Genomic DNA, 16184 nt, shown 5'->3' with positions numbered 1-16184 from the left:
CCGAGTCTCATGACACGCATGCGCTTTGTTCGCTAGTTCTCAGTCTTTCACTCATCCTCGTGGGAGCAAGCAAAATGGAGTCGTTCTAACGTTGTTTGGTTTGTCGTTGTCATTTCATTATTTTGTAGCCGCGTTTTCGTGTTTCAATTCTGGTTTTAATTGACAAGTTAACCAAGCCTATTATAAAACTCTTTTTGTAGAAAAGTTGCGATTTTGATGAGCGTCTTAGTATGGAAGAGATAAATTGTGACCGCTATTTTTTTTCTGAGCGAATTTGACTCGATCATCAATTGTTGATATCAAAAACACTTGCTGGACCTGTGATCTTGAAGCGGTTGTTATAGAAATCTGACCCTATTGGATAGAAGTGTTATACCGAGGGTGACTTTCGACGGGACGCGATGCAAATCCAGAACGTAGAAGCTCTTAAAACATGGCTAACAAGCCGTCTGGAACCAATGTAAGTAAAAATGAAGGTGACATTTTGATATAACTGTGGTCTTAACTTTTGTAATCTAATGACCCTAGGTGTTATAACATAGGCTTTGTGGGTAGCATGAAAATCCAAGCATGCTCTTACAGACGACAACATATCATAGTTCATATAACAGTTCATTACTGTTAAATATGCTGATTACATTTGATTAATTGTACTTTATTGTAGTGCTTGCTTGTATCTCTGACTCACCTGTAATCCAGTCTATACTGCAAAGGTTGAATTAAACTCATTATTTATTTATCACACTATGCCCCCCCTTCCCTTTTCTAATACCTGTAACCCTCCTCTCGCAAAGGCTAAAGAAAGTTGATTTCAAGGTTTGCATAAGTCCTTTGTAGGATTTTGATGCAGGTTTGGAATCATGTTTCATCATCAGCCTCCAAAGAGATGAGTTTTTTTAGTGGGCACTGCTCTATAGCAGATCCCACTTAATATGTTCTTCTTCTTCTTCCATATAACCCCATCTCCTTCTATGCAAAGATTTTTATGAGGTATTAAAATGTCAACAAAAACGATAATAACAAAAATATATAATAAGTAATTTTACATAAGTCAATGCAATAATTTCGCTTGCTTTCTTAAAATTGTAAGACTGGCTGCCCTTGCAGTTAGCTCCGGCAGACAGTTCCAATCCCTGATGGTCCACGGGAAGAACATGTTTTTGTGCTAGTCAGTTCTTGTAGGTGGCACTTTGTAGCTTTGGCTATTCATATGCCTGCTAATTCTATCCATCGGCGAATATGTTTGTTTAAACAATATGATCGCACATTGCTAATACAATATAGTTCACTTTGGGTTTCATAATAAATTTACCCCTACGTGATAGCACATTGCAGGCAATGAATCATTCAAACACATTCTCAGTTTTCCTGAATTCAGGAGTCGGCCCCGTCTACTTTCATGGAGCTAGCCTGGAGTCCACCCCCACCTAAAGAGATAGGCTCCTTACTTTTCTTGCCCCAATCAGTTTTTATTATATCCAATGGCGGTGGGCAGTAAATCTTTGTCATATATGTCACAACACAGGGCCCAAACAAATGGCAGGTATTTCCGGTATCCCAGTCAACCTTGCGTTCAGTGTCTGGTTGAAATAGGTTTCTACAAGCTGTACCCACGTGCATGCTTTGCGTGCCTATTTTTAACTCTTGTTGTAAGTTCATAAAGGGTTGTCATTAAACTCAGTGTCTATTTTGGAATTCTTCTGGATCTTTTGGGGCTAAATCTAAATGCAGGTGTAATTCACCCTTTCGGCACTGATAAATCACATGCGTTTTATGAGGTCAAAGTCCAACAAATCGTAAACAACCTGTGAAAGTTCGCTGCTGTTTTGTAAAGCAAATTCTCTCTGTCCTACGCTAAAAGACGCCTTGAAATTTCGTTCGTTCAACCTATGAAAATAACACTAGTGTTAGCCGTCAGGAACTAACTAAGCCAAAAATAAATAACTTACCCTTCCTTGACATCTGCGGGTATAGGATCAGGATCATCTTCTGTGGAGCCATTTTCACCTTCAAAATACAAGCTGCAAATATCACTTACTTGCCAAATTTGAATGAATCTCCATGTTTGCACCGCTTTATTCATTCTTTCTACCTTTCTGTTTTTCCTTTCTCTCCTGAAGAAATGGAAGAATAGTACAGGGTCCCTATTGCCATTTGTCCTTCATAACTGCGGGAATCTAGAATCATTTCTGCAGGTGCCATGAGACAATGCTTTGTTGTCCCCATTTTGTTCGTACGAAGCATACGATTCTTCAATTGTCAGAACTTTCGCTGGTTGTTTACAATTTGTTGGACTTTGACCCCCTAAAACACAATGACTTATCAGCGCCGAAAGGGAGAGTTGCTTACTTCAACCCCAATCATGTCAACTTCGGATTTTTATTCTTATTTTATTTTAAATTTTTTTCTTAACTTTTTTCCTGTTGTAGTTGTGAAGCAGATCCTGCTGCCTTGGCAAAATATGTTGTTGCACTTGTTAAAAAAGATAAAACCTCAGAGGAACTTATGGAAGTCTGCAAAGATCAGCTAGAAGTCTTTCTTTCAGATGGTAAGTAGTAAATAGAAATGGCTGCTTTTGTTTTTGACAGACTTAATTATAGCAGAAATTTGCAACATAAGACATTATGAAATGCATTTCACATATGACTCAGGGGTTTTATTTAGTTTCAGAGTAGGCATTTGAGATTGATAAGTAGGAGGTGGAAGTTATTTTATTTTATTAGTTCAAATAAAACTGAAATCAACTTTAAAAAAAAAAGTAGCCAGCGCTTGGTAGAAAATAACTGGTGGCTCCAACAGTCGCCGGGGTCCTAATGAAACCCCTGTGACTTAATTATTAGATAAATATAAAATATTTGATATCATATGGACATCATCATGCAGTCAAAAATCACGGAGTGAGATATTGTGTAAGTACTGCTAATGAAGATGGCACCATGGACCAGTATCATTCTAAAATACAGGTTAACAAAGTGTAAAAAGTGGCAGGATTATGGCTTAACATCCTTATGCAGTAAGACAAGGCATGAACAGTCCATTATAGAAAGCGAGTTTTTTTAAAGAAAAAAAACTCAAGCTGACATTAACGCTGAGTTATTGACTACTATGTGAGACTATGTTTGTAGCTCTATGTTGTAATGTACGAACAAAAAATGTTTACATTGTTGATATGCCAGTCAGTTAAAGAAAAAAAAAAGATGTAAATAGCAATCCAATGTATTTTTTAGTGTTTAAGGACTTAACTCGTAAATTATTTCCAGAAACAAACAAGTTTGTGGAAGTATTATTCGAGGCTCTCAAAGACGATTCCTACATCCCATCCACTATATCAACATCCGTCCCAGAAAAACCGAGACCAGTTTCTGTGATAGAGGAGGCTCCACCAGCCAAATTAGTTGAAGTAAGTTCTTTGTATATATATTTTCCACTATGGTTACTATACAGGTTAAAGTAGTTGAAGTTGGTTTTCTATAAATATTTTCAACTATGCCTACTTCACAAGCTGGAGTTGCTAGGATTAAGTTTTGTATATATATTTTTTCCTCTCCGTCTGCCCCACCAGCTAAACAAATTTTGCTCCATTAATATGCTCACTCTAAATTTCAGGGTCAATTTTAATTTCTGATTTTGACCTTAATGTGTCATTGCCAAAATAATAAAGGATTGGGATAAAAAGATGGATTAAAATTGAGTAGTTTGAAAATCTCTACTTTCTTGGCTGGGCTTGGTTTTTATTGCTATTTTGCAACTGTAAAATGACTTGAATATGTAGTGTGCATACTGTAGGTATATACTTGTAACTTTAATGGATGTATGAGACCACCCTTGCAGATTTGAGTTTATTATGCTTTCATTGTAGGTCTCAGTTCCAGATGATGATGAAAGAGACTTTCGTAGAACAAGAAAAAACACAGATCCAAGTAACAAGCCTAATAGGAATTCAATTCCAGTAGATAGACGTAAACGCAGGGCTGACGAAGACATCCGGACAGACAATCATAAAATTGCAAAAGAAGACCTAAATACAAAACAAAATGACTCTGAAAATGCTAGTTTGGACATAGATAACAAAGGGCGTCCCCAACCAATCCCAACCACAAGGGAAGGCAACAGAGATTGGGATAGGGATAGACGGTATCCAAGGGACTTCTCACGATCAGATGAAGATGGGCGTACTAGGAGGGGCCCTGTGTGGGACAGAATAGGGCATGGCAGAGATAGGGACAATAACAGAACTGGAAGGTCTCGGGGACATAGGGATAGATACCAGGAGGGACGGTTTAGCCGTGAAGCGAAGAACAGATGCAGAGATTATGAAGGTGACTGTTATTACCTGTATTAATTACAATGGTTATAGTTGGACCCTGTTGACTTGTAGCCTCCAGAAGAGTAGAGGAAGCCGGCCTTGTACAGACAGTGTCAACATCAACCAGCATTTCTTGCACTGCCTTTTCGGATTAACAAAAAGACAGGGAGAGTTCAGCCAAACGTTTTCACAGCACCTCCCTCCCTTACAAACAGTTAGGGCCTGTGATGAGTAAAATTAGGTAGTAAGATTTCAATGTGATTCATATTATTCAAGAAGAATTTGATTGAAAAAAAATGCTTTTAACATGAAAGAGTTTCTTTAAGAGAGGGAAAGAAATGCTTAAAACTGTATGACCTATTTTTCTTGCAGAGAAAGGCTTCTGTATCCGTGGAGAGCTCTGCCCATTTGACCATGGAAATGATCCTGTCATAGTTGGCCAGGAAATACCACCAATGCAAAACATGATGCCATTCTCTGGAGCCCCCCACTTTATGCCTGGAGCACCACCTCTACCTGGAATACCTCCAGTCATGGTAACAGCACCAGACAACTTCCATCGAAATCTTGGACAGCCTACACCACAGCCCAAGAATGACACAGCAAATAGAGATTCTGCAAAAGCTGATCCGAAGCAGCCAGAGAAAGAGGCACCTAACAGTGGGACTCTGATCCCAAACATTCCCCCACCAGGCATGCAGACACTGATGGGGTTGCCTCCCACTGGAGTACCGCCACAAATGCTGCCAATGATGCCGCCTAGACCAACTGTCTACCATCCCCCTGCAGATGGTAAGATGTTTACAGATTTTTCTATGCCGACCTACCTCAGTAACATTAATAATCCACTTGAATCTTTGTAAAATTTAGTCCATTCCAGCTCTACAGTATTTCTCAACCATAAAGTAATCCATAGATAACCATATTCCCCAAACCAATAAGTTACATATTGAAGTATTCAAAATACAAAAACTTTTTATTACCCTAGACTAGATATTATCAAGGGTCTTATCAAACAGTTCTTAAACACGAAACCGCGCTATAAAAGGGCCTGTGCCAGGCGTTTGTCACCTTCAGTTGTCATTCACCCTCCGAACAGACAACAGCTCCCGGTAGCGCTTTGAATAACAATGTGAATAGAGAGGAATATTTTTTACTCTGTCCTGCTTGAATTATTTCAAATTACAACAATTCATAGCTTAAACTCTACTAGGAATATTCAAAAGGGTTTCACATACCGCAGAATGACAATAAACACCGGTATATGTTTAATTACAATTACACACGCTGTTACGCGATCTCAGTCTCGCAATCTCACACTTGGCAGCTAAAATATCTACATTTTAGCCTATAAGCTACCCCTGCAGAATTCCTCCTTTGAAAGTTAACCTGTAATATAAGAAAGCTTTTGTAAAAAAGTTGTTCTAACCACTTAATAAAAGGATGAGTGAATCACACTGTACAAGCCACGATTGATAAATACTACCATTGCGCAAGTCACGTTGCAGATTCGTTGCAGTTGTAAACAGACGATTTAAGAGCGATATAATTATAAAATCTTCAGCAAAATTGCTATACTGTAGGACTTAATTTCTCGTTTCCATTGCTATTCTTGCTGTTAACGGCTAAAGATTGTCAGTAGAGGCATTGTAACTCGAAAACTGGCCTCTCGTGTAGCGAGGTAAGTAGGTAAGTTGTTTCAGAAAATCAATGTATAACGTCCTGAAATTCTTCAATAGCTCAACCGGAATCCCGAGGGACTATTGCATGCATGTTCTATAGTGTTTAGCGGCTGTAAAGATATTGTGGACTCTTAAAAATGGCGGAGACAAGGACGATTCGGTGCGTAATCGGCGCGTAATTCGAATTCAACTCAAATCTTGGTCAAATTTTTGCGAGAATCAGCTCCTCTTGTGCTTCTAGATTTCATATGTGATGTATAAGTCTACTCTAAGTTTCTAAATATGTTTTATTTTAGCCTCTGAATTGTACAGTATATAAGCAAATTGCAGAAATTTATTTTCTCGCTTTGAGTTCCGTTACCACCAGCCATATTTACTTCGGATTTGAATTCAAAAGGTGTCGATTGTGGGTGGTCCTTACCCTTTTATAGTGTGGTTTTTTGTTAAACAGTTAAGATCTTAAATCAGATAATTTGACGGTAAACACACACAAAAAACAGCAAATCAACTATTTGAGTTGCTATTGATTTACTGCTGCTTCAGTTCAATGTCCTACGCAACAGGGCTCCCCTCTGTTCAATAGGTTTTAGAATAAGCTATAAACCTGTTATAGAATGACTATAGAATGACTTCTCTATAGATGTGTGCTGTAAAACCTGTTGAATTGACATTGCTTTTTAATTGCATCATCAGACACCTATAACCCTGAACAGCCCCAGTTTGATCGACCACCTGTCTGGATGCGTGTAGGCATTCCTGGGCAAATGCCGCCTGGCAGCATTCCCTACAACCCTGATATGGCGGCAAGGTCCAGAGAGCTGGTAACAGTGCCCCCAGACCAGTCACAGATTACAGTACAAGGTGAGTCTCTACATCAGTCTTTACTCAAGGAGTGAACATCCTCTCCCCCTCCTCCCATGTCCTGCCACAAGTATTTTGGCCCTAAATGTCTCTTAGAACAATTTGTTTTCAGGGGGATTTTGTTAGTAAGCTTTTCTCTGTAAACAAAAGAAATCCGAGGTGAGCATTGTTACCCGCTATAATCTCCCTCCCCCTTATGAAAAAAATCAAGAATTTATGGTTTACATTTTATAAATGTCTATCGACACAAGGACCCACTCATAATATCACAACATGTTATTTCACAATGTTTTTATTATTTGTTTAGTGACTACAGACCCACCAACAGGGGAGACCTCAAGGGTTGTGATAGGACCTCCAGGGTCCGCCCCTGATGCTGCAGCTGACCAGTCAGATGCTGTGAAGAATGTTCCTATGAAAAGGAAGTTCTCTGATACCTTAGAGATTAAAAAGATCCCAAGAGACCAAAACAATATCACAAAACTGAATGAGTACTTCAAGAGATTTGGGAATATTGTCAATATTCAGGTGCGGCTTGTTTGATGTTTTATGGTTTACAGGATACGTATTGTAATTTAGACATTCATGTTGTGAGTTGAATGCTTTAAAAAAAAACCTCAGTATAGAAACTGCAAAAGTCAGTTTGGAAAGTGCTATATCAGCTTTTGGAAGAATATGAATTTTTGAAGTATGTTATCTGATAGCTAATAAAAAAGTACATGCCTACCCTAATAAACACCGGTGCTTCAAATGTTGGAAGCTAACTAAATTGCAATTTTGCACCAATTATAGGTTAATGCTTTCAACGACCCTGAAGCAGCACTTGTCCAGTTCTCCAACAGTCTTGAAGCAAGAAATGCATACAGATGTCCAGATGCTGTGCTTGGGAGCAGATTTATCAGGGTCTTTTGGCACAACCCTGATCAACAGGTAAGGTGGATTCAATAACATTTGTTGTATTGTAGGGGTTATTTGATACAGTAGAAGCCCCCTACAGTACTTTGAACAGAAACAAAATCAATTTGTCTTGTTATTTGGTATGTTTTGAAGCACTTTTGTTAATGCCCTTCATATCCCTTTAAATCACAAACACGATACCAAGTATGTTGGATCTTTATGGAGTGTTAATTCCAACCGATCACACACATGATCTTCTACAGTGAAAACTTCTCAATAGAAGACAACAAACCTTGCACACAAATGTACAGTCTTCATTGGATTACCCTTGAGCCATGTTCTTTGCAACAGACATGTGAAATTCAGGATTTGCTTTCTTGACAAATTGTTTATTCAATAAAAATTTGTTTAGATTTGAAATCTAAGCTTCTTTTCTTTCTTCAAGCCCCAACAAAAGGATAATTCTGCAGGACGAGAACCAAAGGTAAGTCCAAAGTAAGGATGAAGTACCACAAGAGTATGTAAGAACTTGGAATTAAGACATTCTTTTAGGTAAAATTTTTGCAACGAGTTCACCAAATCCACTGTCAAAATATTTATTGGTTGCCAAACAACCTACTTGACATTCCTTATTCTTTTTCTTTTAGAAAGTCTTTGAGCCCAAGAAACCAACCATGTTCCAGAGTGGTAAAACCACGTTTGTCAGAAAGCCATCAGAGGCAGCAACTACAGAATCCTCAACAGTGCCGCAAACAGTAGTTTCAGAGACAAAGTCATCAACAACCACAGCCACCATAACAACAACATCCGAAGTAACAACCTCTGCTGCGGTTTTAACTGTGGCACCAGCTACCACCCCAGCTTCAGCAATAGCCCCCTCCGCATCCACCACGGTGACCAGTACGGTCAAACCCGTTGTGAACTCTAAGCTGCAGCAGCAACAGGTAGGATGTTGAAGCTGTCAAGGATGTGTACAGCGTTGAGGGTGGGTGTTGGCATGTCTTTGTAGGGGGATGATACAGGGAATGCATCAGATATATATTGTGTTTAAGTATCATTTTGAAGTACAGTACATCAAACATGTCTTAAAAACGTTAATCGGACCATTGAAATTTTTGTTTTTGAAGGACTTGATGATAAAGAAGCTTGAAATTCAAAAGCAGAAGCAAGAGTTGCTGGACAAACAGATACAACAACAGAAGGTACAGTAGATAAATATTTGCAGCTTTAGTGTGGGATTTTCTAAAGGATGGCTCAATTTAATGAGCCCCACAAAGACGAGACATACAAAGGGTGGTTCTGTTGATAGCATGTAACCAATCCTGGACCCACCATGGAACTTGCCTACTGAAAAATTAAATACTGTACATATGGTGACACTAAATATGCTATGTTTCCTCTAAAGCTTTTGATCTCGAAACTGGAGAAGAAAAATCTTTCAGCAAACGAGAAAAGTGCCATCATGAAGGTAGGTTTTGATTTGAAATATGCTGCTGTCTTTAAGCTGGGGTTGTAAGACACTGTCATGTCAAGTATATAGAAGGTCCAACTCGCCAGACACTAACACTTGGTTTCTTCTCAGACCTTAAAGCTCCTGAGCTCTAATATTGAGGGGTTAAAGCAAGAAGTGGAGATTGCAGCCATCACGGTCAAGTCTAAGGAGAGCCCTCAACAAGCCAGACAAATTGTGAGTAAGGGCATAGATAGTACGTGATGGTTGCTTTGCTTTTCAAGATAAGTATTTTTTAAATTCCCTAAAGCATATGTGTTTGTTGATTATAAATGCTTATAGAGTTTGTACTTTTTCAAATATTTTCTTCAGTGCAGCCAATTGTCAAATGACAGTTGGCTGCACATAATAAACATACTGTGAGTATGAGCATATATAAACATACTGTGAGTCCAAATATCTGCTGAATGCAGAAAAATAAAGATAAATAAAGTTTACTTCTCATCTTTATTCTTACAAATATATAGTACCAATAAGCAGTGGCCACTCTTAAAACTGTCTTTTGCCATTTGTGTGTTTGCACTGACAGCGTTTTTGAAAGGTACAATAACAAAGGTAAAATAATGTAATAGTTGTTAGCATCTTCAGAGTAGGCGGTGGAGATTGATAAGTAGGGGGTGGAAGTCATTTTATCTATTTAGTTCAAACAAATTCAACTGTAAAAAAAGTAGCCAGCGCTCGGTGGAAAATAGCTGGCGCTTCCGCCATTATGCCTAATGAAACCCCTGATTGTTATGGTTCATTGTTATTGAATGTTGTTGTAATTCTCACATACTGTAATTCAGGCGCAGAAAGCAATCCTAGATCAGGAGCTTGACTTGATCTCACACCAGCACCACGGTGAAGACACGACCGAGCTAAAAAAGAAGGTGGAAGAACTCAAACAGGAGGTAGGTTCAGAGCAACGATAGCTTTTAAGCTATTAAAATAGCGTGGGCTTTTATTCTCATGCAAGGCAAGCAAGCTCGATCCAGGGCCATCTCTTATCGCATTCATATTCTAAAATATACATATTCTGTTTTTCCTAAATATGGTGGGAAAGGTTCATTCGTGGACGATAAGGGAATGCAAAAACACATGTGCCTTCCCAATAAATCCCTTGCGAAAATAACAGGCGTGGATTAAGACATTTACGACAACTGATGATGTTATTTAAATTGAGTGATTTTCCATCCACAGGCTAAGTCTCTTGGATTGTTTGATGGGCCATCTCGGGGCCGAGGGGCTTCTGCACATGTCAGAGGGCGTGGCAGGGGGGCAAGAGGAAGGGGACGGGGTGCAGGGGCACGGGTGTGGACGAGAGAGAGTGCGACTTTGGACAAGAGACCAAAGCAGATCAGTGTCGCTAACATCACATCAGAACAAAAGGAAAATGTCGTTGAGCACTTCATGGTATGTCATTAGTTCAAAATAATATGTTAGGCAGAGGGGTTTACCTGTCTGTCTTCTTCACAGGAAGAACACTAAAAAAGGCAGCGTTGTTGAGTCTAACAATATTGGGTTGTTTGCCCAATGTGCTGTATGATTGTGCATTGTTTTGTAATACGATTGTGCATTGTTTTGTATAACCTTGTGGGATAATATTTAGCTGTGCATGAAGTACGTTATAGAAACCTACGTTATTATCGATGTTTCGATACTAATGTAAGAGTGTTTTTGCAAACCTGCTGTGTTGATCGCCTCCTAGGAGTTTGGCAATGTTGATCGTGTGGACTATGAGAGCAAAACATCGATTCTGGTGCTTACCTTCCGCACAAGAAAAGAGGCCGAGATCGTAAGTTAAGCCTTCCTGTATTACCTTGATAACCATCACCCTGTCACTCATTTGTCATTGCTTTCTTTTGGAATGTAAGTGTTCTCTTGCTTTATATATGCACTTGAAAGAAAATTCTGCCGTTGTGTCACTGGGGACCTAGGGTGTCGCTTTCAGTGGAAGTAAAGCGGAAAAGTAACTCCATTTTTTGCCATCTTTCCCTTATGTTTCTGCCGACTGAATGTCTTATCCATGTTCTTCAGGCCTTTGCAAAGGGACGTCGACTGAAGGAACAGATGCTGGATGTCTCATGGTACAGACCCTCAAGCCCGACAGCTGCTTCTGCTGCATCCCCCGCCACGCCCACTCCAGGGGTACGCAATCGCTCTTCAACCATCAGCAGTGGTGGTCTGGATGAAGACCTCGCTTTGGATCTTGGCACTGAGTTGGTATGGTGGAATTTCCATAATGATGTTCAGGTTTTGTTAAAGGGGCCATACGGTCAACGTTCTTGGAAAAGAATTCGTTTGGAAAGTACACAAGCATTAAATCGTACAAAAAAATAATTAGAATGAGAATTAAAACTAAAGGTAAATTGATATGCTCAGGATAGAAATGTTTTGTTATTGGCAAAATGTCCAAATATTTTCATTTTAATAAAATTTGAATTATATATTTTCCCAGCGCAAGCGTGCAAGCACTCTATATATTTCGCATCGAGTGGAAAAATTGGTTTGAAAATTGAAATTTCCGAAATGTTGTTGGGCTCGAAAGTTTTCCAAACTTCGAAGCTGCATGGAATATTACTTTGATCCTAAGACAAACTATCTATCTCGTGGAAAAAGCAGTCTGGTCTGCAACTGACCACTCCTCCTTCATGTTACTCTGTTATGATATTCTTTCTTTGTTTTTGTCCAGGAAAAACATGATGTCGACCATGAAGCGGAGGAGGCGCTACTACTGGAAGACTTTGACGAGGAAGAAGACGAAGAGGAGCGGTCTTGGCGAAGATAAATTGAAAAGACTATCCAAACACCACGAGCCATCAGGAGTTGTTGGAAAGGCTCTGATCTTTATAGGAAACTTGTAAACTCTTATTTTAACATGAATTATTGTAACATAGTTATCTGAATAATCTGAGGATTTCGAGAGCTTCCTGCCTTTTACGGTTGACCAGAGTTTATCAAATGCATTTGTGACCAGAGTCCGATCACGGCATTTATTTTTTGATTTATAATTTTATTCTACATTGAAGGTGCATGTAAAAACGGATAGAGACAGAGATGTCAGCATAAAATGTTGACCACTGTTCAGCAAAATATGTCTGTTTTGTGTATGTGAAAATGGGTATTGATTCCCAGTAGTCGCCCGGACTCGGGATTGCCTCGGCTTTTTATTGAACTTGGTGGGCACTGTGTCATAGATGCGTAGTTATTCAGCATTGTTGTAAAAGGTTCTATTAACAAGTGTAATGGACGTACAAAATAATGAAAAGAAAAATAAAACCGCCACGAGAGAGTAAAGTGAGAAAAGAGACGCAGTGAATGAAACGAAAGAAAAGAAGCCGAGTACTCAATAGAGAAAAGAAAAAAAATCAACAAAGCACAACACAAAACAAACAAAACATCTGTTAAAGTCAATGGCCGCCATTGCATCTTGGGGTCTAATAGACCCTAGACCATCCGTGCATCTTGGGGTCTAATAGACCTCGACCGTCATTGCATCTTGTGGTCTAGACCGACCTCTACCATCAGTGCATCTTGGGTTCTAGACAGACCTCAACCATCAGTGCATCTTTGGGTCTAGACAGACCTCGTCCATCAGTGCATCTTGGGGTCTAGACAGATCTCGACCATTACTGCATAATGGGTCTAAACAGACCTCGTCCATCAGTGCATGTAAGGTCTAGACAGACCTCGTTCGTCAGTGCATCTTGGGGTTTAGACAGACCTCGTCCATCATTGCATCGCGGGGTCTAGACAGACAGCGACTATCCGCGCATCTTGCGGTCTAACAGACCTCGTCTATCAGCGCATCATAGGGTCTAGACAGACCTCGTCCATCAGTGTACCTTGGGGTCTAACAGACCTCAACCATCAGTGTACCTTGGGGTCTAACCAGGTCCGTAACTAGGATTGATTTTTCTTGAGGGGTGGGGGGGGGGGGGGGGGGGTGCGGAATCCGAAAAAGTGGACCAAATTTTTCCGGGAGGGGAGAAGAGTGAGTTCTCTGATAAAAATTTGACCACCCCTGAAAGAACATAGAGGGATTTTTTTATGACTTTGCAGTATCTCCACGCTGTGCATTTCAGTGCATTTTCCCTCCACACTCTCCTTCCAAAGATAAATCGCTCGCTGGTTGATCATCAATTTCTCTGTCTTGTATAGAAAATAAAGTGCCCCTACCTCAACATGATTTGTTTTTGCCGTCTCATGATTATTTATTTGATTAAAAAAGAAATAGTCAGGTCTCTTAAGCATTTGATCGTTACAGAACTGACAAAAGCACCAAACTTGGTACAGTTATAGCTTATGGTAGTACTAACATAATAAGAAGGAGTGCCCTTTCCAAAAATTCCTTTGTAGCAAATTAATGAGAATTAATTTTCGAATAAATCATTAGTTGGGCTCCCTGAGGTGCATATTTTGAATATTAATTTATGAGGCCTGAAATAAAAATGAATGGCGATATATGCGAATAAGTATGCTTTCCCGTTAATCTCGATATTTTTCATCGAAAAATACTTTTCATCTTTTTAAAAAAGCGAAAGATCATTTTAAGCATTGCTGAAAATTGCTAGTGCCAGTCCCACACGGCCATTGGCATTCAAAATGGCGGCCTCCAGGAGTCACATCTTCGATATCTGTAAGTATTGACGATTTTCTCGTTGCTTTTACCAATAATTGATCAATTTTACACCACTTTTATCTTGTTAAGGTCAGCTAAAGTCATCCAGATCAGTTTTTCGTCGAAATTGATGTGTTAATTACAGTAAATACTAGAAATGTTGATCGTGTGGCTTCGATGGTTTTTTGTCTTTCAGGCACAGATGAGATATCCGCTATTTACGGCTCTTTTCTAAGAAACGTATCGGAGTTTTCTAGATTAGATGCGCTCCCATCAGTAGTATATTTGCCTACCGACACACAGACAGAGGAGCTTATTGAGAAAGCAGCAGTTTGGCATAAGTCCTGTCATCTCCAGTTTAGCAACTCCAAGCTTGTTAGAGCAAAAGAAAGATCCGAGCGAGCAAGGAACAGAGAGCCAGAAAATGACGATGAATATCAAGATCAAGCTTCAAGATCAAAGTCTCGTAGGTTGTCGGGAAGTAGGAATACACAAAAAGAGAACTGCATCCTTTGTGGCCAGGCTGGAGGAAAACATATCCACGAAGTGTCAACGTTTCCCACAAATAATAAAATCCGCCACATGGTTACCGAATTGCAAGATCATACAATCTTGCCCAGGATTTCTGGAGCAGAAGATCTTATGGCAGCAGATGCGATCTACCATTTTGACTGTATGACCGATCTACGCAACCGTTATAGAAGCCATGTTACAAGGAACAGAGTAGAGAACTTAGAGAGAGAAGATGAGAAAATAAAAGAATCGCAGGCCTATGTTGAGCTCACGGAATATATCAAAGATTCAGCTACTGCTGATGGCAAATTTAGGTTAAGTGACCTGCATTCGTTGTACACTAGTCGCCTCCAGACTTTGGGTGTGGACAAAAAAATAAATAAAACGAGACTTAAAAATTATCTTCTAGAAAGTTTCCCAGAAGCCCAAGGGCAAAGTGTTGGTAAGCATACTCTCATAGTTTTCAAGAAAACAATGCAGGAACTAATCAAGAATGCAGTGCAAGAGAGGAACTTTTCAGAAGATGCAACCATCCTAGCAAAGGCTGCTGCCGTTATTCGTAAAGATATGTTTGACTAAAAAGGGTTCAAGTTTTCTGGAAGCTTCTCCGATGGCTGCCAGCAGCGTTCCGTCCCGGCTAGTCTGATATCTCTAGTTGCTATGCTACTCAACGTAGTAGTAAACATCGAGTAAACATCGAGTAAACATCGAGAACACTTGTGCTCAGGAATCACAACCATGTTTAACTGTGGCCCAGGCCATTCTATTCAATGCTAAAGTAGAAACTGCAAAAAAGTCTAAGACAGGTCAGACACGACATACCAAGTTACGAGAGCCACCATTACCTTTGTACATCGGCTTTACGGTGCACGCTATGACAAGGAGCAAGTCACTTATAACCAAACTATACCAGCTTGGGGTTTCAGTGGCATACCAGCGTATTGTAGAGCTAGAGGACATGATTGCGTCCTCCGTGAGTGAACGCTTTGTCGATGATGGTGTTGTGGCTCCTGCTTGCTTGCGGAAAGGGGTATTCACTGTAGGAGCTCTGGACAATTTAGATCACAATCCGAGCTCGAAAACTGCGGCTTTGTCTTTTCATGGCACTGGCATTAGTATGCTTCAATTACCTATGAGCGCAAAGCAAGGCGAGGAACGTCCCCCGGTGACCCTACCTCCAAACGGAACGGGACATCACCTACCAGAAGAATATGCCGTTGTCCCTCCCGTCGAACTAGATACCAGCTAGCAGTGGCTACTCTGCCCCTGGCTGCCGCATGGAAGAACTAGAAAGTTGCATCTCAGAGGAAAAGAAGAAGGAAGACCAGTGGGCAGAGTATTCGTCTTCGAAGTTAACCGATGATTCCGTTACGTCTGAGGACACTCTTACTTGGGCAGCATATCATGCTTCAGATTCTTTGGAGGAGCACCCACCTGCCGTGACTGCCCTGCTTACCTTGTTCTACGAAAAGGCCGCCACTCCAGCGATGGTTAAACACGGCATGGATGTGTTAAAGCACGCAATCACATTCCTGAATCCGGACCAGATTCCGGTAATAACCGTCGACCAGCCCCTTTTCGCTTTGGCGAAAATGGTACAATGTAAATGGCCAGCCTCACACGGAGAGCAGGCGTACGTTGTCATGATGGGAGGTCTTCATATCGAGATGGCGTTATGGAGCGTTGTTGGTGACCTGCTAGATGGAAATGGCCAGCCTCACACGGAGAGCAGGCGTACGTTGTCATGATGGCAGGTCTTCATATCGAGATGGCGTTATAGAGCGTTGTTGGTGACCTGCTAGATGGATCTGGATG

At 40.3% G+C, this 16184-nt stretch overlaps 1 protein-coding gene across 1 annotated transcript; it reads left to right on the top strand.

The window, feature by feature from the left end:
• Window positions 1-38: 38 nt before the first annotated feature.
• On the top strand, window positions 39-12633 carry LOC5513591 (RNA-binding protein 26). Its single transcript, XM_001633790.3, has 18 exons — window positions 39-460; window positions 2430-2548; window positions 3261-3400; window positions 3860-4319; window positions 4679-5098; window positions 6682-6849; window positions 7157-7377; window positions 7642-7779; window positions 8192-8230; window positions 8394-8690; window positions 8874-8948; window positions 9152-9214; window positions 9329-9433; window positions 10042-10146; window positions 10436-10648; window positions 10944-11030; window positions 11273-11458; window positions 11928-12633. The coding sequence occupies exons 1-18, from the start codon at window positions 402-404 to the stop codon at window positions 12021-12023; spliced, it is 2991 nt and encodes a 996-aa protein (XP_001633840.2). The 5' UTR covers window positions 39-401; the 3' UTR covers window positions 12024-12633.
• Window positions 12634-16184: the final 3551 nt, after the last annotated feature.

The sequence above is a fragment of the Nematostella vectensis genome, chromosome 10 (assembly GCF_932526225.1).
Source record: "Nematostella vectensis chromosome 10, jaNemVect1.1, whole genome shotgun sequence".
Classification (NCBI taxonomy): Eukaryota; Metazoa; Cnidaria; class Anthozoa; order Actiniaria; family Edwardsiidae; genus Nematostella; species Nematostella vectensis.
Note: the sequence above shows the minus strand (reverse complement) of the source record. Positions and strands in the feature narration are given on the sequence as shown.

Excerpts from the sequence above, each read along its gene's own strand:
- LOC5513591 (XM_001633790.3), top strand. The coding sequence starts at position 402 with ATGCAAATCCAGAACGTAGAAGCTCTTAAAACATGGCTAACAAGCCGT. Across the intron at positions 3,401-3,859 it reads CACCAGCCAAATTAGTTGAA|GTCTCAGTTCCAGATGATGA; the intron begins GTAAGTTCTTTG and ends CTTTCATTGTAG. Across the intron at positions 10,649-10,943 it reads ATGTCGTTGAGCACTTCATG|GAGTTTGGCAATGTTGATCG; the intron begins GTATGTCATTAG and ends ATCGCCTCCTAG.